We start from the raw sequence: 22,699 nt of genomic DNA, 5'->3' as shown, positions 1-22,699 counted from the left end.
AAGGTCCTTTTCAGATAAAAGCCGTTTCTGGGTTCCTTCACTTTGAAGCCCACACACAAACTTGTCCCTTAAGGTATCTGCCAGTCCCGTTCCAAACTGGCAGTGTTTCGATAGTTTGCGCAGTTCTGTTAAATATTCAGCATTGCTTTCATCCTTATGCTGGTTCCGTTTGTGAAACTTCAATCTTTCTGCTATCAGCAGCGGTGTGGGGTTTAAATGTTCCTGTAGTATCGTCACTATCTCTCCAAAACTCTCTTCCACTGGCTTCGCTGGGGTTACTAGATTTCGTAATAAGCCATACGTCTTTGCACCCATTAAATTTAACAATACCGGCGCTTTCTTGTCATCTGACACCTCATTTGCCTTGCAGTATACCTCTATTCGTTCGACATATGTAGTCCAATCTTCGACTTCATTATCAAATGCGGTGATACTGCCACTCTTCGGCATTTTGGGTGTGGTTTAAAATGGCGTCTCCTGCGCTTTCCTTCCTCCCCCGCTGCTGCCAACGCTGCTCTCGGCGGTCCTCGTGGCAATGGCGGTGCCCTGTAGGTTTCGTGCACTTCTCCTGCGCTGCTGCCAACGCCGCTCTCAGCGGTCCTCGTGGCAATGGCGCCTCCTCGCGGGTTTCTGCGCGTCTCTCTCCCTCTCCTCGGCCCCTGAACACCAGCTGCACCCTGTGCGCTCTGCCCTCTCTCTCGTCGACGCCGCTCGGTCGGGCTCTAGCCCGCCGCTGTCCGGGAAGGGTCTGCGCACTACCTGTTGCCAGCCCGTTTCGCTGGACCACCGTGACTGGAAAGCCAAGCCTGGCTCTCAACAGCCTCCCCCGCAATTCTCGAGTCTCTGCTGGATGACTGGGCGGTTGCCCGTGGTCGACGCCCGTGTCTCTGGCCTTGACCTCCAATCTACTGGTTTCCAGGAACGAATCCCTGGGAGGTGATGCAGAGTTGCAGGTAGGATCGAATTTGCCTCGTCGCCAATGTTGTGTCCGTCAGTAGTAAGACACAAGACTGCAGGAGAACGGTACAACAGGTGTTTACTCAACGTGGCTCACTCTGGAACTGAACTGTACAGATTACTGCTCAGTGCTATATACTGGTGTGGTCACTGCTGGTACTACAGTATACATGAGCTGTAAAAAGTAGTTCCCCCCTTAAAGGTATATACATTACAGAAGTGAGTGGAGTCAAAGGAGAAGTTGTTCAATGCGAGAACAAGTTCACCCAGGTGGAGGAGGGTGGTGGTGGATGGGGACTGGTTGGGCCTTTGTTAAAGGAAGAAGCAGAGCACCCTCAGGCCATCCTGGTGGGGGATGGAGGTGTAGAGGGATTGGACGTCCATGGTGAAAAGGAGGCAGTTGGGGCCAGGAAACTGGAAACTGCTAAAGTGGCGGAGGGTGTCGGAAGAGTCGCGGACGTAGGTGGGAAGAGACTGGACAAGGGGAGAAAAAAGAGAGTCAAGATTGGAAGAGATAAATTCCATAGGGCAAGAACAGGCTGAAACAATGGGTCTACCAGGGCAGTCCTGTTTGTGGATCTTGGGAAGGAGGTAGAAGCGGGCTGTGTGGGGTTGGGGAACCATGAGGTTGGCGGCTGTGGGGGTGGGGTGGGAAGATCTCCAGAGGAGATGAGGTCAGTGACAGTCTTGGAAATGGTGGCTTGATGTTTGGTGGTGGGGTCATGGTCCAGGCGGAGGTAGGAGGAGGTGTCGGAGAGTTGGCATTCAGCTTCCGCTAGGTAGAGGTCGGTTCGCCAAACAACAACAGCACCACCCTTGTCAGCAGGTTTAATGACAATGTTAGCATTGGATCGGAGAGAATGGAGTGCTGCAAGTTCAGAGGGAGGGAGGTTGCAGTGAGTGAGGGGAGCAAAGAAATGGAGACGGCCGATGTCTCGCCGGCAGTTTGCAATGAAAAGATCTAGAAACATAGAAGATAGGAGCAGGAGTAGGCCATTCAGCCCCTCAAGCCTGCTCTGCCATTCAATGCGATCATGGCTGATCATCCAAATTCAGTACCCTGTCCCTGCTTTCTCCCCATATCCCTTGATCCCTTTAGCCTCAAGAAATATATCCAACTCTTTCTTGAATATATTTAATGAATTGGCCTCTACTGCCTTCTGTGGTAGAGAATTCCACAGGTTCACCACTCTCTGGGTGAAGAGATTCCTCCTCATCTCTGTCCTAAATGGCTTACCCCTTATCCTTAGACTGTGATCCCTGGTTCTGGACTCCCCGACCATCGGGAATATCCTTCCTGCATCTAGTCTGTCCAGTCCGGTTAGAATTTTACAAGTTTCAATGAGATCCCCTCTTATTCTTCTAAACTCCAGCGACTATAAGCCCAATCGACCCAATCTCTCCTCATACATCATTCCTGCCATCCCAGCCATCCCAGGTATCAGCCTGGTGAATCTTCGCTGAACTCCCTCCATGGCAAGAACATCCTTCCTCAGATAAGGTGACCAAAACTGCACACAATACTCAAGATGTGGTCTCACCAAGGCCCTGTACAACTGCAGCAAGACATCTTTGTTCCTGTACTCAAACCCTCTTGCTACGAAGGCCAACATACCATTTGTCTTCTTAACCACCTGCTGCACCTGCATGCTTACCTTCAGCGACTGGTGCACAAGGACACCCAGGTATTGTTGCACTTCCCCTTCTCCCAATCTATTGCCATTCAGATAATAATTGCCTTCCTGTTTTTGACACCAAAGTGGATAACCTCACATTTATCCACGTTATATTGCATCTGCCATGCTTCTGCCCAATCTTGCAACCTGTCCAAATCATCCTGGAGTTTCTCGGCATCCTCCTCACAGCACACACGCCCACCCAGCTTTGTGTCGTCTGCAAACTTGGAGATATTACATCTAGTTCCCTCGTCTAGATCATTAATATAGATTGTGAATAGCTGGCGTCCAAGGACCGATCCCTGCGGTACCCCACTAGTCACTGCCTGCCACTCAGAAAAAGACCCGTTTATTCCAACTCTTTGCTTTCTGTCTGCCAACCAGTTCTCTATCCAAGTCAATACCTTGCCCCCAATCCCATGTGCCTTAACTTTACATGCTAATCTTTTATGCGGGACCTTATCAAAAGCCTTTTGAAAGTCCAAATACACCACATCCACTGGTTCTCCCTTATCTATTTTACCAGTTACATCCTCAAAAAATTCCAGTAGATTAGTCAAGCATGATTTACCTTTTGTAAATCCATGTTGGCTTTGTCTGATCCTGTCACTGTTTTCCAAGTGCTTTGCTATTACATCTTTTATAATGGACTCTAGCATTTTCCCCACTACCGATGTCAGGCTTACCGGTCTGCAATTCCCCGTTTTCTCTCTACCACCTTTTTTGAATAGTGGGGTAACATTAGCTACCCTCCAATCCATGGGTACTGTTCCAGATTCCATCGAATGTTGGAAGATGATCAGCAACGCATCTACTATTTCTAGGGCCAGTTCCTAAAGTACCCTAGGATGTAGATTATCAGGCCTAGAGAGGGTAAGAGGCCAGGGGGAGGGGTCCAGGTGGAATGAGAATTCTGAAAGCAGGAGAAAGGGTCAGCCGTGCGGGGGGAAGACTCCTGGCCAAAGAAGTGGGCATGGAGACGAAGGCGGCGGAAAAAGAACTCAGCATCATGCCGAGCTCGAAATTCATTGAGGTGGGGGCGTAAGGGGATGAAGCTCAGGCCTTTGCTAAGGACTGATCGTTCGGGGTCAGAGAGGGGAAGGTCAGAGGGGATAGTGAAAATGCGGCAGGGGTTGAGATTGGGAGAAGGGATGGGGTCAGAGGAAAGTGAAGGGGAAGCAGTCCGGAGGGGGGTTGGTGTCCAAGAGTTGCTGAAGCTTGTGACCCTTGACACCTGAAAGGAAGAAAAAAAGTTTTTTTGTTAAAGCACCGGATGAGGCAAAGGGTGAAATGGAATTGCGGACCAGGACAGCTTTGAGATAGAGTGAGTCGCTGCTGCTGAAGAGAGAGGTCGAGAGTGTTCATGTGGCGTCGCATGGCATTCAGCGTGGATCTCAGGATACGGCGAGAGCAGTGGTTCAAGAAACGCTGAATATCTTGGAGATATCTGTAGTCCTGGGTGGATCCAAAACACGAAGGGTGGAATTTCAGTTGGAATCCACGTGGAGTAAGTCGGAGCCGGAGACAGTTGCTGAGGAAAGATATGTGGCTGTGAAAGAGAGTTTTGGTAGATACCTGATCAAACACGAGAAGGGAGGCAGAAAGCAATGCAGATGAGCAAGGTGAAAGAGACAAACGGAACTCCTGTCGGAGAGAAGAGCAGAATTTATTCAAGGTGGGCATTCCTGGAAGAGAGGTGGCAGTGAATTAAACACCAATACAAAAAGAAAATACTGCAGATACTGGAAATCTGAAATAAAAACAGAAAATGCTGGAGAAACTCAGCAGGTCAGGCAGCATCTGAGAAGAGAGAAACAGAGTTAAAGTTTCAGGTCGATGACCTTTCATCAGAACTGGAAAAAAAAGCAGGAAATGGAACAGATTTTTAAGCAAGTGTAGAGGCTGGGAAAGGGGGGAGGGGATGAAAGAACAAAAGGGAAGGTCTGTGATAGGATAGAAGGCGGAAGAGGTTAAGAGATCGTCAAGGCAAAAGGAGATGGTAATGGGACAGGTTAAGGAACAAAGGATGGCTCTAGATGAAGTGTAAATTGCACTGGCAGAATGAAAGACAGCTGTCACCAGAAAGCAGGTAAGTGATTGGTTGGTGAGTATAGTTTGTGAGTATTTCTCTCTTTTGCGTTTTTTCCAAACTTAAATTTTGTGGTTTATAGTTTCTAGGGTCTCTGTTGTGTCGCGGGGGCTGCTGGTAAACAAGGGCCCTTGAGTATATCATTTAACTGTGGTGTAATTGGTGGGATTCGTTTGATTTAATTTAATTTGAATGAATTAAAGGGTAAGTCATGGCAGCGCAGCTCACAGCCGTGGTATGCTCCTCCTGCGCTATGTGGGAAATCAGGGGCACTTCCTGTGTCCCTGACGACCATGTGTGCGGGAAGTGTATCCAACTGCAGCTACTGGCAGACCACACTGCGGCGCTGGAGCTGCGAATGGATACATACTGGATCATTTGCGATGCGGAGGACATCGTGGATAGCACGTTTAATCAGTTGGTCACACCGCAGGTAAAGGCTGCACAGGCAGGAAGGGAATGGGTGACCGCCAGGCATAGTAGTCGTCGCAGGCAGGTAGTGCAGGGGTCCCCTGTGACCATCCCCCTCTCAAACAGATGTACCACTTTGGATATTGTTGAGGGAGATGGCGTATCGGGGGAAGGCAGCAGCAGCCAACTTCCTGGCACCGTGGATGGTTCTGCTGCACAGGACGGGAGGAAAAAGAGTGGGAGAGCTATAGTGATAGGGGATTCTATTGTAAGGGGAATAGATAGGCGTTTCTGCGGCTGCAAACGAGACTCCAGGATAGTAAGTTGCCTCCCTGGTGCAAGGGTCAAGGATGTCTCGGAGCGGCTACACAGCATTTTGGAAGGGGAGGGTGAACAGCCAGTTGTCGTGGTGCATATAGGTACCAACGATATAGGTAAAAAGCGGGATGAGGTCCTAAAAGCTGAATATAGGGAGTTAGGAGGTAAATTAAAAAATAAGACCTCAACGGTAGTAATCTCAGGATTGCTAGCAGTGCCACGTGCTCAGAGTAGAAATAGAAGGATATTTCAGATGAATACGTGGCTAGAGGAATGGTGCAAGGGGAAGGGATTCAAATTCCTGGGACATTGGAACCGGTTCTGGGGGAGGTGGGACCAGTACAAAATGGACAGTTTGCACCTGGGCAGGACTGGGACCGATGTCCTAGGGGGAGTGTTTGTTAGTGTTGTGGGGGAGGGTTTAAACTAAAATGGCAGGGGGTTGGGAACCTGTGCAGGGAGACAGAGGAAAGGGAATCAAGGATAGAAGCAAGACAGGAAGGAGAAAAGCAAAAGTGGCAGTCAGAGAAATCAAGGGTTTAAATCAAACATGGCCACAGTAAATAATAATTCTAAAAGGTCTAAGAGTGTTAAAAAAACAAGCCTGAAGGCTTTGTGTCTTAATGCGAGGAGCATTCGTACTAAGGTGGATGAATTAGCTGCACAAATAGATGTAAACGGATATATGATTGGGATTACAGAAACATGGCTCCAGGGTGACCAAGGCTGGGAACTCAACATCCAGGGGTATTCAATATTTAGGAAAGACAGGCAAAAAGGAAAAGGAGGTGGGGTAGCATTGCTGGTTAAAGAAGAGATTAACACAATTGTAAGGAAGGATATTAGCTCTGATGATGTGGAATCTGTATGGGTAGAGCTGAGAAATACCAAGGGGCAGAAAACGTTAGTGGGAGTTGTATACAGACCCCCAAACAGTAATGCCGAGGTTGGGGATGGCATTAAACGGGAAATTAGAGACGCGTGCAATAAGGACACAGCAGGTATCATGGGTGACTTTAATCTACATATAGATTGGGCTAACCAAATTAGTAACAATACTGTGGAGGAGGAATTCCTGGAGTGTATACGGGATGGTTTCCTGGAGCAATATGTCCAGGAACCAACTAGAGATCAAGCCATCTTAGACTGGGTATTATGTATTGAGAAAGGAATAATTATCAATCTTGTTGTGCGAGGCCCCTTGGGGCAGAGCGATCATAATATGATAGAATTCTTCATTAAGATGGAGAGTGAAGTATTTGACTCAGAGACTAGGGTCCTGAATTTAAATAAAGGAAACTGCAATGGTATGAGGCGCGAGTTGGGTAGGATTGATTGCGGAATATTACTGAAAGGGTTGACGGTAGATAGGCAATGGCAAACATTCAAAGATCGCATGGATGAACTACAAAATTTGTTCATCCCTGTTTGACATAAAAATAAAACAAAAAGGTGACTCAACCGTGGCTAACAAGGGAAATTAGGGATAGCATAAGATCCAAGAAGAGGACATATAAATTGGCCAGAAAAAAGCAGCAAACCTGAGGATTGGGAGCAGTTTAGGATTCAGTAAAGGAGGACAAAGGGATTAATTAAGAGGAGGAAAATAGAGTATGAGAGTAAGCTTGCAAGGAACATAAAAACTGACTGTAAAAGCTTTTATAGATATGTGAAGAGAAAAAGATTGGTGAAGTCAATAGGTCCCTTGCAGTCAGAATCAGGGGAATTTATAATGGGGAACAAAGAAATGGCAGACCAATTAAATACATCCTTTGTTACTGTCTTCACAAAGGAGGACACAAATAACCTCCCAGAGATGTCAGGGAACATAGGGTCTAATGAGGGGGAGGAACTGAATGAAATCAGTATTTGTAGGCAAATAGCGTCAGAGAAATTGATGGGATTGAAGGCCGATAAATCCCCAGGGCCTGATAATCTACATCCTAGGGTACTTAAGGAAGTGGCCCTAGAAATAGTAGATGCATTGCTGGTCATCTTCCAAAATTCTATAGACTCTGGAACAGTTTCCATGGATTGGAGGGTAGTTAATGTTACCCCACTATTCAAAAAAGGTGGTAGAGATAAAACGGGGAATTATAAGCCTGACATCAGTAGTGGGGAAAATGCTAGAGTCCATTATAAAAGATGTAATAGCAGAGCACTTGGAAAACAGTGACAGGATCAAAGTCAACATGGATTTACAAAAGGTAAATCGTGCTTGACTAAACTACTGGAATTTTTTGAGGATGTAACTGGTAGAATAGATAAGGGAGAACCAGTGGATGTGGTGTATTAAGGCTTTCGATAAGGTCCCGCATAAGAGATTAGCATGTAAAGTTAAGGCACATGGGATTGGGGGCAAGGTACTGACTTGGATAGAGAACTGGTTGGCAGACAGGAAGCAAAGGGTTGGAATAAACGGGTCTTTTTCCGAGTGGCAGGCAGTGACTAGTGTGGTACCGCAGGGATCGGTCCTAGGACCCCAGCTATTCACAATATATATTAATGATGATCTAGACGAGGGAACTAGATGTAATATCTCCAAGTTTGCAGACGACACAAAGCTGGGTGGGCGTGTGTGCTGTGAGGAGGATGCTGAGAAACTACAGGATGATTTGGACAGGTTGGGTGATTATACTGCATCTGCCATATGTGGATAAATGCGAGGTTATCCACTTTGGTGGCAAAAAACAGGAAGGCAGATTATCTGAATGGCAATAGATTGGGAGAAGGGGAAGTGCAATGAGACCTGGGCATCCTTGTGCGCCAGTCACTGAAGGTAAGCATGCAGGTGCAGCAGGCAGTTAAGAAGGCAAATGGTATGTTGGCCTTCGTAGTGAGAGGGTTTGAGTACAGGAACAAGGATGTCTTGCTGCAGTTGTACAGGGCCTTGGTGAGACCACATCTTGAGTATTGTGTGCAGTTTTGGTCGCCTTATCTGAGGAAGGATGTTCTTGCCATGGAGGGAGTGCAGTGAAGATTCACCAGACTGATACCTGGGATGGCAGGAATGACGTATGAGGAGAGATAGGGTCGATTGGGCTTATACTCGCTGGAGTTTAGAAGAATGAGAGGGGATCTCATTGAAACTTATAAAATTCTAACAGGACTAGACATACTAGATGCAGGAAGGATGTTCCCGATGGCAGGGGAATCCAAAACCAGGGGTCACAGTCTAAAGATAAGGGGTAAGCCATTTAGGACAGAGATGAGGAGGTATTTCTTCACCCAGAGAGTGGTGAACCTGTGGAATTCTCTACCACAGAAGGCAGTTGAGGCCAAGTCATTAAATATATTCAAGAAGGAGTTAGATATATTTCTTAAGGCTAAAGGGATCAAGGGATATGGGGAGAAGGCAGGGACAGGGTACTGAGTTTGGATGATCAGCCATGGTCTCATTGAATGGCGGAGCAGGCTCGAGGGGCCGAATGGCCTACTCCTGCTCCTATCTTCTGTGTTTCTATGCCATGTCTCCAATTTTATGTCTTTTACTCCCTGCGCCCTCCTACTGGGGTATGGTTCGAAGGGAGTGAGCAGTTCTCTGGAATCTCAGTCCGGTAGCATCAGCTGGCCATTCAACTGTAGGCAGCATCACAGCTGAGCCGCATCTCATCTCTCCCCTACTGTTGGAAAGCGCACGTGATGTTCACAAACATACTTTTCGGCAGTAATCACTGGGCAGTTTTGGGTGAGTGCCCTGCAAAGCAATGCTCCGCCTAAGGTGCGCGGCTGCTCATCAATCGGGATGTCCCATGCAGGCTGCTCGCAAGCTGTTGCTGTTGGAAGATACCACGCATGTGCGGCCGCGCAACAAATTTAAATGGACCGCACACGGCAAACAAATTAGAGGGAACGTCACTGCATGGTACTCATTGCTACCTTTTTCATACAAATCACTTAAATACTTGCTGAAAAAATAATCCATCTACAATTTTCTCAGTAACGAAAAGTTCTAGGGGGAGAAATTTGGTGGCGCCCCCTTTGGGGCGCTAACTTCGCTGGAGCACTACTTCTAGCGCCCTGAAAAAGTTAGTGCCCCTGCCCGTAAATCCAGGGGAGCCCAGGCGCTAGGGGCTTTGTGCCCCATTAGCGCCCCCCCAGGCGCTAACGGGAGGCGTAAAGCAACCCAATTTTTCCCCCCTAATGTTCACAATTGGGTGGGGGTTTAAACAAAATTTAAAAAGGAAATAAAATACATATTTGTTAATAACATAATTAAGTTTATCCACCAAATTGTCATGTGTGTATTTTAATGCCTTTGTTAAAGTTTCTACTTGAAGCTCCCAACCTCTCCTAAAAGCCTGGGCTTGGTCATGTTTGCCCAGAGCTGTGACGTTGTCAGCTGAAACCAGGTTGTGCAGCTTGAAAATGTATATTGCACCCATTTCCCAGGGTGCCTCCATCCTATTCAGCAGTTGAACTGAACAGTGCTGGAATATTTTTCTTTGGCTTATTGCAGTCTCTGTTCAGTTGTTCTTCAAAATTTCAAAAGCTTCATTCAAGTAAAGGTTATATTGACCGTGTTTTAAAAAAATATAGGCTGTCTGTGTTTGTATGTGTCAGAGCGCTGGAGGAGGCGGCGAAACAATCGAGAGCTTTGCTGCAAGAAAAAAAGCGCTAGGTTGCTATCAGGGCTTGGCGGAGGCCGGGGCGGTCAGCGTATCCTGACTCACCAAGATCAATACCTCACAAGATGCATTGTTAAAATACGGTACTGCTGTTAAAGCAATGGATAAAACAGCTGTATTGCTTTGCTTATTTCAGGAGACTCACAACTGGAAATATGGGGATAGAAATTGGGCCGCCTAATGCCCGTTTTTCAGGTGCTACGCTGCAACCCAAGCACCCAAAATGCGTCCAAGATGCACGCTCACACTACTGAAGGGAAGTGTGCAGCGTGTCATCGTGGTGTAGGAGCGAGCGCTCGGGAGATTATTGCACGCCAGCCAGATGCAAAGGAGGGGGATAATCACCTGGGTGAGTGTGCAATGCTGATTGCAGGTCACCATTGCCATTTTGGAAGGCCCCAGTGATCCGAGGATGTCCCTGCCCCCGTCTACCTCCTGCACTAAGGCGTTCAGTGCAACGTCGAAGAACCTTGGTGCCTGCTCTCTCCCAGCTTCAGCCATTTCAGCTCACAAATGATTTCCAATGGTTGTTGCAGCCACAATGCACCTCCCCTTTAAGAGGTGCTGCCTGCCGTTAAGCAGCGTCGGGATTCCTCCTAATGTGTGCAGCCAATGACCAGCGTGGGTAGTGCTGGCTGCACACAGCAATCATGTTAATCAGCAGGCAGCACGGATTTAACATGCTGTCTGTATCGCGATCCCCGCACCGGTTCTCCTGCAGTAATCAATTTCACCCTCATAAACTCAACAGTTAACTGGGATTAAGAAAATTATATAAATTTCAGATTTTTAGCAGATATCTGCAAGGATACATGCCACATTCCTTGGACGGGCCCCAATCTTTGGTCCTCTCTGCTTACAAAACTCTAATCTATGGCTCCAAGCAGTCGATTGCTCATGGCGGCAGCTACACCCCAGGAAGCTACCTCGTGGGCTAAACTAGGTCCGGGTGATAGAGACATTCATCCCCTCAGAGCACCAGGACTGCCGTGGCGAATTAGGAGGACTGGGCAGATATGCTAACTTCTCTAGCTAAGGCGGCATGGCTACAAGGCTTTGTTGAAAGCTCAGCTCTTTGGTATAGGTGCAGCAGATACTGATGGCCATCCACTGCAGCCCTCCCCATCTCCAGAAGACTCAACCTCATCTTACCACGGGATTCAGATGTGGAGGGCAGAGAGAGCATGCAAACTTTGCACAAAGTTCCCTAACTTAAATCAATCTCATGCGCAAGTGCCATTCATCCCATATTTCTTCTCCTGATCATTACAATGTGGTTCAGCAATTTCACTCTTGTACCTGACATTAGTTATGATTAATGATCTGTGGGTGAGAGATCATTCAGTTCTAACAGATTAATATAAGCAAACTTGGTGTGCTTAAACAACAAAGAAAATGCATTATGGATGGCAATGAATTGAATTTAGTTTCTGTTTTTGAAAGTATATTGAATACTAGATGACGGCATTAGTGTACAGTGCACCCAGGAGTGTATTAAAAGGCTCTCATTCAAACAAGATGGTTCAGATGAGAATAAACCACAAGAGCAAAGCTTGAATAAATAATACAATTATCAAAAGCCACCAAATGAAGCTGCAATCTCCCATCAATCCCAGGTATTATTATATGTACACAGTGAAGATCGCTCCACGTTTGAGACAAGAAAAACTAAACAAGTCCCACGTTACCTGTACTCCAGGCTGCTCCCAAAATAATGGGACCGATCCTCGTATCTGGACAAAGGAAGACACTGCGTCATCCAAGTAAATTACCTAAGAGCAAAAAAAGAACCATAAGTTTGGACAGAAACAAAAATAATCCCATGATACATGTAAAAACATCCCAAACTAGATAACATCAGCGAAATGAAATGGTCAAAAAAGTTCTTTACCGCCACCTTAAAACCTCTTAGTTTTTGAAATAAATGTTAGATACCCATGCTAATTCCAACATTCATACTGAACATTTAGAGTTAGGAGCCTAGAAATGTGGGCACACCCAAAACGGGCGGAGGGTTCATTCCCTGTTCCTGAATGGCGAGGCCCAAGCGCCCCCGATATTGGGCCTCAGGCCTCATTTCAATGGAGCCGGTCAGCTGTGCAGAACTGCTGGCGAAATCGGGACGGACGATCAGGTAAGTGGGTAAGGGTGGGCAATTGGGCCTCAGGGTGGGCGAAGGGGGGGGGGGGGGGAGGAGGGGGAGGATTGGTGGCCAGGTGAGGAGGATCGGTGGGGGGCAATCGGTAGTGGGGGGAGGGGGGCAGTAGAATCAGCTGGCAGCAGTCCTGTGGGTCAGGAGGAGCACTCCTGCTTCTCCTGGCTCCACATTCAGGGAAGTATGGGGTCTAATTCTATTACACAGTACTTACGACACAGAAGCAGGCCATTCGGCCCAACAGGTCCATACCGGTGTTTAGGCTCCACATGTGAAGCCTGAGATCGTGAAAGGCGCTATATAAATGTAAGTCTTTCTTTCTTTATGATTAAAATACCTGTTCTGTTTCAACAAAGTTAGACACATGGCCGTCATCGTCAGTTCCTCGTATGTAGAACCTGGCGCCAGCTCGCTCACAGCTGAGCCGTGATATCAGGCATGCCTTCGCCTTCTTTTCTGTAGCATAGGCCGTGCGGATCGCTACCACACCACAGATCACCTTCAGTAGCCAATCAGAGCAGTTTACCTGGTACTGCTTCAGATGTACGTGTAAAGTCCGATTCCTACAATCAAGTTACACAGAGACAGACAGTGAGTAGGAATTGTCTGCCATTTTTCAGAGGCAAAAAAGATCAAGCCGATTATTTCCCCTCCACTGCTTTCAGAGAAAATTGGCACAGTACCTCACTCACTGGCATCAGCAATCCCTACTCCTTCAACACATTCTTACCAATAGTCATCGAATTCCAATGCCAAATCTTAGAAATTAAATTCACTCCCCATCAAACAAGTCAGTAGAGGAAAGTCCCATGCTTAAATGCTCCCTCAAACTTTTCACTCTGTTCACTGTAGTGTCTGACCACACAAACGGCTGACAATCAATCTTAACTGGATCAGCCACATAAATACCGTGGCTATAAGAGCAGATCAGAGGCTGGGTATTCTGCGGTGAACGACTCACCTCTTGACCAATGTTCCCCCTAAGGTGCGTGGGCGTGCAGCAATCGGGAGGTCCTTTGCAGGCCGCTCAAGCTGCTGCCGCTGGAACATACCACGCATGAGCGGCCGCGCAGCAAATTTAAAGGGACCGCGCAAGAAAAAATAATTAGAGGTTACAATACACCTGACTCCCCAAAGCCTTTCCAACCTCTACAAGGCACAAGTAAGGAGTGTGATGGAATACTCTCCACTTGCCTGGATGAGTGCAGCTCCAACAACACTCAAGAAGCTCAACACCATCTAGGACAAAGCAGCCCACTTGACTGGCACCCCATCCATCATCTGAAACGTTCACTCCCTCCACCACCGACGTACCGTGGCTGCAGTGTGTACCATCTACAAGATGCACTGCAGCAACTCGCCAAGGCTTCTTTGGCAGCACCTCCCAAACCCGACCTCTTCCACCTAGAAGGACAAGGGCAGCAGGCGCATGGAAGCACCACCACCTCCAAGTTCCCCTCCAAGTCACACACCATCCTGACTTGGAAATACATCGCCGATCCTTCATCGTCTCTGGGTCAAAATACTGGAACTCCCTCCCTAAGCACTATGGGAGTACCTTCAACACACAGACTGCAGCAGTTCAAGAAGGTGGCTCACCACCACCTTCTCCAGGGCAATTAAGGATGGGCAATAAATGCTGGCCTTGCCAGCAACGCCCACATCCTGTGAATGAATTTTTTAAAAATCGTAGAATCTTACAGCACAGGAGGTGGTAATTCGGCAAATCATACCTGTACCTCTTTGAAAGAGCTGTTCAATTTAGCCCCACACCCCAGGTTTTTCCCCCATCACCCTGCAAATTAGTCCTCTTCAAGTACATGTTCCAAGTGCCTTTTGAAAGTTCCCATGAAATCTGGTTCCACTGTTCTTTCAGATTGTGCATTCCAGATCTTAACAACTCTCAGAGAAAAAAATTCTCATTTCCCCTCTAATTTTTTTGCCAATTATTTTAAATCTATGACCTCTGGTTACCGACCCACTTGCCAGGGGAAACAGTTTCTTTCTACTTGCTCTATTGAAACCCCCCATAATTTTGAATACCTTCTCTGCTCTAAGGAGAACAATCCCAGCTTCACCAATCTCTCCACAGAACTCAAGCCCCACATCCAACAACAACAACTTGTATTTATATAGCACCTTTAACATAGTAAAATGTCCCAAGGCACTGCACAGGAGTATTTTAAGACAAAATATTTGACACCGATCCATGTAAGGATAAATTAGGGCAGGTGACCAAAAGCTTGGTCAAAGAGGTAGGTTTTAAGGAGCGTCTTAAAGGAGGAAAGAGAGGTAGTGAGGCGGACAGGTTTAGGCAGGGGATTTTAGAGCTTAGGGCCTAGGCAACAGAAGACACGGCCACCAAAGGTTGAGCGATTAGAGGAGCGCAGATATCTCAGGGGTTGTGGGGCTGAAGGAGATTACAGAGATAGGAAGGGGCAAGGCCATGGAGGGATTTGAAAACAAGGATGAGAATTTTGAAATTGAGGTGCTGCTTAACCAGGAGCCAATGTAGGTCAGCGAGCACAGGGGTGATCCCTGGTAACATCCTGGTAAATCTCCTCTGTACCCTCACCAAGGCACTGACATCGTTCCTAAAGTGTGGCACCCAGAATTGTACACAATACTCTAGCTGAGCCCCAACCAGTGATTTGTAAAGGTTCAGCATGTCTTCCTTGTTTTGTATTCAATGCCCCTATTTACAAAGCCAAGTATCCCATACGCTTTCTTAACTGCCTTATAAACTTGTCTTGTCACCTTCAAGAATTTGTGAATATGCACCCCCAGGTCCCTTTGCTCTTGCACCCCCTCAAAATAGCACCATTTAGATTATACTGCCTCTCCATGTTGTTCCACACAAAGTGCATCACTTCACCCTTAGCCGCATTAAATTACATCTGCCGTGTGTCTGCCCATTTCACCAGTCTATTTAAGTCCCCCTAAGTCTGTTACTATCCTCCTCACTATTTACTACATTGCTAAGTTTTGTATCAGTCGCAAACTTCGAACTTGTATTCCCTATACCCAAATCCAGGTCATTGATATATAACAAGAAAAGCAATGGTCCCAATACCAACACCTCTGTGAACCCCATTGCACCTTCTTTCCAGTCAGAAAAACATCCATTCACTACTACTCTCTGCCTCATATCCCTTAGCTAATTACGTACCCAAGTTACCAAGGTCCCTTTAATCCCATGTGCTTCTGTTTTCCAAATAAGTCAGTTATGTGATATTTTATCAAACGCCTTTGTCAAATGTGGTACTTTATCAAACTGCTGACCATCTGCTTGAACCTTAACTCACCTAACAAACACACGTCTATATAGTTGACCATTAGAATTATACCATGTGTAATTAGTCATATTACACCAATACAAACAGTATTGAGGCGTGAGGATTCCATGAATAAACTACAAGTTAAACTGCAAGGTTAAAGTTAAGTGCAATATAACTACATAAATACTGCAAGCACATAACTAAATAATTATCTATTATCAACTTTCAAAGTACTATAATCCCATTGGTATGCTGGAATACCCCCACTGGGCAGCAAGAATTCCAGTCCTATATGACTGACAAGAGTCAAAAGCTCCACCTTTAACATGAAATAAGTTAGCAGCAATGGTACCGTGGTTCGTCTCATACCAGTCTAAGAATTCAGATTTGATGATAGGAAGCAGTATTGGTGACCTACAGCAGAGGCTTACTAGGAGAGAGGAAGTGCATTGGGAAAAGGTGGAGCATCAGGGGCTCGCTCGGGAAGAGAAGCAGCACGGGGGACTCATTTGAGGAGAACAAAGGCGTATTGAGATTCACCCCGAGAAAAGCAGCTGTTGGGGCACACTAAGGGGAATGGAGCAGTTTTTTGAATCAGCTATCCTCCCACCTGCTGACACTGAAATCTACGCGTTTACACTACATGTGGATGTCAGAATCAACAGGCAGGATGGGCGCGCCTTTCCCCTCCTATTACCTCTATGATGCCGACCTGCTTGCACTCTATGCAGCATCCCTTTCAAACTTACTTTGGCCACTGAGTAGAGACAGACTTGAAACAAACAAAATACCAAAATGTGTGCACACGCCTTCTAAATACACACAACAGCAAGCATCATACTTACACGAGCGTGGTACAGTTTTAATCTCAGTGCAGTAGGGAGTGTTCTTCCAAGGTTGGAACTCTTTAGTTTCCATTCATGCAAGTTTGATAATCAATTATTTCTATTCACTGGAATAAATCTCTCTCAGATACCATTCCCATGCAGCCAAATGAGAACAAAAGCTCATCAGTTGTAACCTTACCTACACCGAGAGTATTATTTACATGGCACTGTTTCTCCTTTAGTCATTCAAGATGTACAGTGCTGTCATGTGTATTTCAATTTCAGCCTACATTAAATTAATTACCTTCATTACCTTTTCTAATTCAAGCTTCTCTAATGTCGCATTTACCTTAAAGAACTGACAGCCTACACTTCATCGATACAGCTGAAAATTATATGACATGCTGCTAACAGCTTCCAGCAGCATGGATAGAGGTGCCTATCCCCCCATTACAAGAATTACAAAAGCCAATTCACTCCGTCCACCAATAAAGGCGAAGCACTCAGCCCCCCTCCATACAGGCCGAACACTAACACTACAAGCCACAATAATAACTCCGAGGCCTTTTCGGAGCGGGGGAGGGGGGTGCAATATCGGATGTGAAACCCAGAAGTCTCAGCATATCAGAATGTGTAATTTTCAACGGGGCCACCTCATTATAATTTTACTCTGTGTTTGGCATCTCCAGTGCGCGGCAGCGGCTGTGGTGCGGACCCGTATAATGAGATCTCAACGGAAGCATTTAAAGGGCCAATCCAAGGATGGAATTTGGAGGAGTTAAGAGTTGCAACAAATGGCAGAAGTGTTGTGATGGATTTAGGACGGTCATGGGCTGCACCAAGATTTAACGGTGCATCGCTTGATGTACTGCTGGGGGCAGTGAGGAGCCGGAGAGAAATACTCTTCCCCAGCAACGAGAGGAAGAAACCTGCTGCTGCAATGAAGTGGGTGTTGTTGTGTATTTTGAATGTTGTATTTGAATTGTCCCACATAGCTTACCGTAGTTGTGATGTGCAATGCACTATGGGAAATAGAGTGCATGAAGTTGAGAAGACTCTCTTGAAAGTATTGGCTGTGAACTGAACTCTATCTCCTGTGTACTCTTTTAATTGTTATACAAGCAAGGTTATTAAACTCTTGAGATTTAACAAAAGTGGCGACGAGGACGTCTGAACTTACGTGGCTCTGCTGTGCGGAAGATAGTCGGGTTTTATGTGTTTAAAACTGTTATTTTTGCCGTGGACAGTTAAAGTGAGGCTGGCTCGAGGATAAAGGAGCTTGAAATGGCGGGAAGACGAGACGGCGTATAAGGTACCAACGACTTGAGGAAGGGGAGGAAAAGCAGTGAGTAAATCGGGAAGGACATTTATTCAACTGTGAAACGATCTGTGAATTGAAGCACTAAATAACTGATCGTGATTTTAGTTGAGTTCAACATTGGAAGAATCCTTAGTGAATGATAATTAGGAGCCTGAGAGAAGGAAAATGGCTGGAATTATTGGTAACATTGGACCGTTTGATGAGAATGTCGAACAATAGAGCTCATACACAGAACGATTTGAATACTTCACATAAGCAAATGACATTGGAGGGAACAAAGTAGTACCTACATTGTTAAGTGTGATGGGACCAAAGACTTTCAATCTTTTGCGTACTTTAGTGCATCCAGATAAACCAGGGACTAAACAATATAGCAAAATTGTGGAGATACTAAAAGGGCATTTTTCACCCAAACCCCTAGTCACAGCTGAGAGGTTTAGGTTCCACAGGCGTAACCAGGAAGAAGGAGAAACAGTGACCATGTTTGTAGCTGCACTAAAAAGACTATCAGAGCACTGTGAGTTTAATGACGTGCTAAATGATACTATAAGAGACAGGCTAGTGTGTGGTACGAGAACTGAAGCCATACAGAAGAGACTATTAACGGAGAGTAATCTGACTCTACAAAAGGCCATTGAAATCAGTATTTCCATGGAATTGGCAGCTAAGGAAGCTCAACAGTTGGGTGCAACAGAAAAAGTGCACAAAGTAAGAAGAGAGAGCCAAGGGCCATGCTTCCGTTGTGGCAAAACGGGGCATCTTGCATCTGCATGCTGGTGTGTGGACATGGATTGCCACAGCTGTGGTAAAAAGGGACATATTCAGCACGCATGCAGAAATAAAAAGGACACAGAGAAAACGTCAAAGACGGAAGGAAGAAAAAAAACATTCAGACAAAAGATAAAGAAGCATGTCCGCTCTGTAGAACAGGACAAAACAGAGGCAAGTGACACTTCAGAGGAGGAACTATCACTGAACGTGCTGACTGTAGCTGGGGATTCGCATGGCTACTGGGTCTCACCCTTGCTAGAGGGGCAGCCTGTGCGAATGCAGATCGATACCGGGGCAGCAGTATCTCTTATGTCAGAGACAGTCTACAAAAAGACATTAAAGCACCTTCCACTTCAGCCAGCTAACATAGCGTTAAAGACATATACCGGTGAAAGAGTAACTGTGAGAGGTATCACTGAGGTCACAGTTCAGTTGAATGGACAAACTAGGAAGTTACCACTCTACGTAGTTAAAGGAGACTATCCCTCCCTGCTAGGACGTTCGTGGATGGAGAGAATAAAATTAGACTGGTCATCAGTTTACATGATGTCACACAATGATCCAGGCTTACCCGCCATCTTAAAGAAACATGCAGAAGTCTTTAATGGAGAACTGGGTAGCATGAAAGATATTACTGTGAAGCTTCGTATTAAGCAGGATAGCAAACCCAAGTTCATGAAGGCACGACCCGTACCTTATGCCATCAGGCAAAAAGTCGAGGCTGACTTAGAAGCCCTAGTTGAAAGTGGAGTACTAGAACCAGTCAGCATGAGTGAATGAGCAATGCCCATCGTACCAGTGCTCAAGAAAGGGGGTGGAGTTAGGATATGTGGAGATTTTAAAGTAACTGTTAACCCTGTATTGTCAGTGGAGCAATATCCGCTTCCCCAAATTGATGATTTGTTTGCGGGACTTGCTGGGGGCCAGAAGTTTAGCACAATCGACCTCTATCAAGCCTACCTGCAAATGCATGTGGATGAACAGTCACGAGAAATGCTGACTATTGTGACGCACAAGGGCCTATTTAGGTATCGTCGACTTCCTTTCGGAATTACATCAGCTCCAGTGCTTTTCCAACGTGCTATGGACCAGATCCTTAGTGGATTGCCTGGAATCCAGTGCTACTTAGATGATATCTTAGTTACTCGGTGTGATGACCAAGACCATCTGCGTAACTTGGACGCAACGCTACAGAGACTGAGGGATTATAGACTCAGAGTTCGCAGGGATAAATGCGATTTTATTCAGGCATCAGTTGAGTACCTCGGTCATGTGATCGATGCCACAGGCCTTCACAAGGCACCGTCCAAGACCAAGGCAATCGTGGATGCCCCAGCACCTGAAAATATCAGCCAGCTGCATTCTTTTCTAGGAACTACTATGGGTGGTTCATACCGAACCTAGCCTCGATGCTGAGGCCGCTGCATTGGTTGCTATGTAAAGACAAGAAGTGGGAATGGACTAACAAGTGCCAGGAGGCATTCATGACAGCAAAGGACACGCTCCTGAAGTCAGAGGCTTTGACGCATTTTAACCCTTCATTACCAATACAGTTAGCTTGCGATGCATCATCATATGGTGTGGGAGCGGTTGTTTCTCATATCATGCCAAACGGAGGAGAAGCCGATAGCATTCGCATCTAGGACTTTGAACCGAGCTGAAACTAACTACGGCCAAATAGAACGAGAAGCACGGAGCATCATTTTTGGCATTCGCAAGTTTCACCAATATTTGTACGGGAGACAGTTCACCCTACCAACAGATCACCGCCCTCTCACGACCATCTTCGGGCCACATACAGGGATTCCGCCACTTGCTGCGAGCAGAATGCAAAAGGTGGGCGCTGCTGTTGTCTGCACACACATTTGACATTAGATATCGCAAGTCTGACCTGCACGGCAACGCCGACGGTCTTTCCAGGTTGCCGCTGCCTGTCACCAAGCCTATGATGTGTAGCATGGACATCTGCTATTTTAGGCAGGTGGAGAACGTGCCCGTTACTTCGACACAGGTCCGACGAAACACCAGAAACGACCCAGTGTTGTCTGCAGTGCTGGACATTATCATCAGGGGCAAGCTTGACAGCGATGACCCAAACCTGAAACCATATCCCTTAAGGAGAAACGAACTGTCGGTGCAGTCTGGATGTTTGCTGTGGGGGAGGAGAGTGGTTATTCCACCATCGCTACGGAAACCAGCGTTACAGCAACTACACTCCGGACACTGCAGAATGGTTCGTATGAAAGAAATAGCGAGGAGCTACTTCTGGTGGCCGGGTATGGATGGACAGATTGAGGACAAAGCTAAAACCTGTTCCTCATGTCAGAGAGTTCGTAATGTGCCACAGCTTGCACCTCTTCACCCCTGGGACTTTCCGGAGGAAGTATGGCACCGCATTCATGTAGACATTGCAGGTCCATTCACACAGACAGAACAGAATCCACACAGTGCAGATAGAGGCCATTTCGGCCCATCGAGCCTGCACCGACACATATCCCACCCTATCCCCGTAACCCCACGTATTTAATCCCCTAACACTAAGGGTCAATTTTATCACAGCCAAATCAACCTAACCCGCACATCTTTGGACTGTGGGAGGAAACCGGAGCACCCGGAGGAAACCCACGCAGACACAGGGAGAATGTGCAAACTCCACACAGACAGTCGCCCGAGGCCGGATTTGAACCCGGGTCCCTGGCGCTGTGAGGCAACAGTGCTAACCACTATGCCACCGTGCCATTCGAGGAGAGAATGTTCCTGGTGGCTGTTGACGTGCACAGTAAGTGGCCAGAGGTTGTTATAATGAGGTCCACCACCGCCGAGAAGACCATCGAGAAGTTAGGTGAGGTGTTCAGCCGATTTGGATCTCCGATGCAACTTGTCTCAGACAACGGTCCACAGTGGGTGTCAAAAGAAGTGGCTACATTCCTGCAGGTGAATGGCGTACAACATATCAGGGCTGCACCATACCACCCTGTGACCAATGGTCTAGCTGAGAGGTTTGTTCAGACCATGAAACACTCTCTAAAGGCATCGCAAGGCCAGGGAACGCTTCATCAGCGCCTGAATAGTTTCCTGTTGAGATACAGGAACACACCACATGCGACCACAAAAGCATCACCTGCCACTCTACTGCTCAAAAGAGAGCTATGAACCAACTTCGATCTGCTGAAACCGGCAAAGGTGAAAGACGTGGTACAGCATCAGCAGGACAAGCAGATCAAGCGACGTGAACAACGCTCCAAAGACAGAGTCTTCAGTCCAGGTGAACATGTGTTGGCACGGAACTACAGTGGTGGACCTAAGTGGGTTCCTGCTACTGTCATTGCACAGACTGGTCCAGTATCCTACACTGTACAGACACCCGAGGACATTATCTGGAAGAGACACACCGATCAGCTTTTACGAAGTGCAGCAACACCCACTGAACCACCAACAGCAGTTTATCTGCCATTGGGTGACGCTGTGGGTCATCCGCATTCTACACCGAGAGGCTCACCTTCTGAGGAAGCAGCCGCTTCAGCCCCTATCTCATCAGCAAGGGAGACCTGTATACAGGCATCTCAGCCGCCTACACCTGTGTTGACGTCACCTGTGAGAGACAATGAACTGGAGAGCAAGGTTGACCGCCGATATCCTACCAGAGAGCGGCGGCCCCCTATACATTTGAACTTATAGTTCAGAGGCTTGCCCTTTATCTGGGGCAGAATAATCCCCATGGGTATAGCCATGGTTGGAGGAAGTCTACCCTCACTCCCAGGTTATTGTGTTTTTAAAATTTTGTGGTTCTATTGGGACATCTAATGTAAGAGGGGAGATGTTGTGTATTTTGAATGTTGTATTTGAATTGTCCCACATAGCTTACTGTAGTTGTGATGTGCAATGCACTATGGGAAATAGAGTGCATGAAGTTGAGAAGACTCTCTTGAAAGTGTTGGCTGTTAGCTGAACTCTGTCTCCTGCATACTCTTTTAATCGTTATACAAGCAAGGTTATTAAACTCTTGAGATTTAACAGGTGCGGCTGGAGGTGGCCCAGGAGCAATGTGCCATGCTCCTGGATTCAGTGCAGGAAGCACTTTAATCACCTAACCAGTCAGGAAAGGCGAGTACAGTTGCACATCACCCCACCTCACTCTGTCAAGCCTATTCCATCACATCACATCACTCCTCACACCCTCTTAACTTAAAAGCGCATTCATCATTCTCATTCTATGTACTTCCTCATATCCCCATCTATCTATCCACCACTGCCACTCACCCTCATCT

The 22,699-nt window shown here is 46.7% G+C and overlaps 1 protein-coding gene across 1 annotated transcript in view; it reads right to left on the bottom strand.

Annotated features, from left to right (window-relative positions):
- LOC147121280 (polyphosphatidylinositol phosphatase SYNJ2-like) overlaps nt 1–22,699 on the bottom strand; it is a 263,000-nt gene that overhangs the window by 163,694 nt on the left and 76,607 nt on the right. Inside the window, exons 4-5 of the mRNA XM_085981525.1 lie at nt 12,572–12,797; nt 11,768–11,851 (exon numbers count right to left, since the gene is read on the bottom strand). Of these exons, the coding sequence (XP_085837651.1) occupies nt 11,768–11,851; nt 12,572–12,797 (310 nt within the window). The remainder of the gene's footprint in view (nt 1–11,767; nt 11,852–12,571; nt 12,798–22,699) is intronic.

This window comes from Somniosus microcephalus, chromosome 3 (genome assembly GCF_052327205.1).
Source record: "Somniosus microcephalus isolate GS21.2 chromosome 3, FLI_Smic_1.0, whole genome shotgun sequence".
Taxonomy (NCBI): domain Eukaryota; kingdom Metazoa; phylum Chordata; class Chondrichthyes; order Squaliformes; family Somniosidae; genus Somniosus; species Somniosus microcephalus.
Note: the sequence above shows the minus strand (reverse complement) of the source record. Positions and strands in the feature narration are given on the sequence as shown.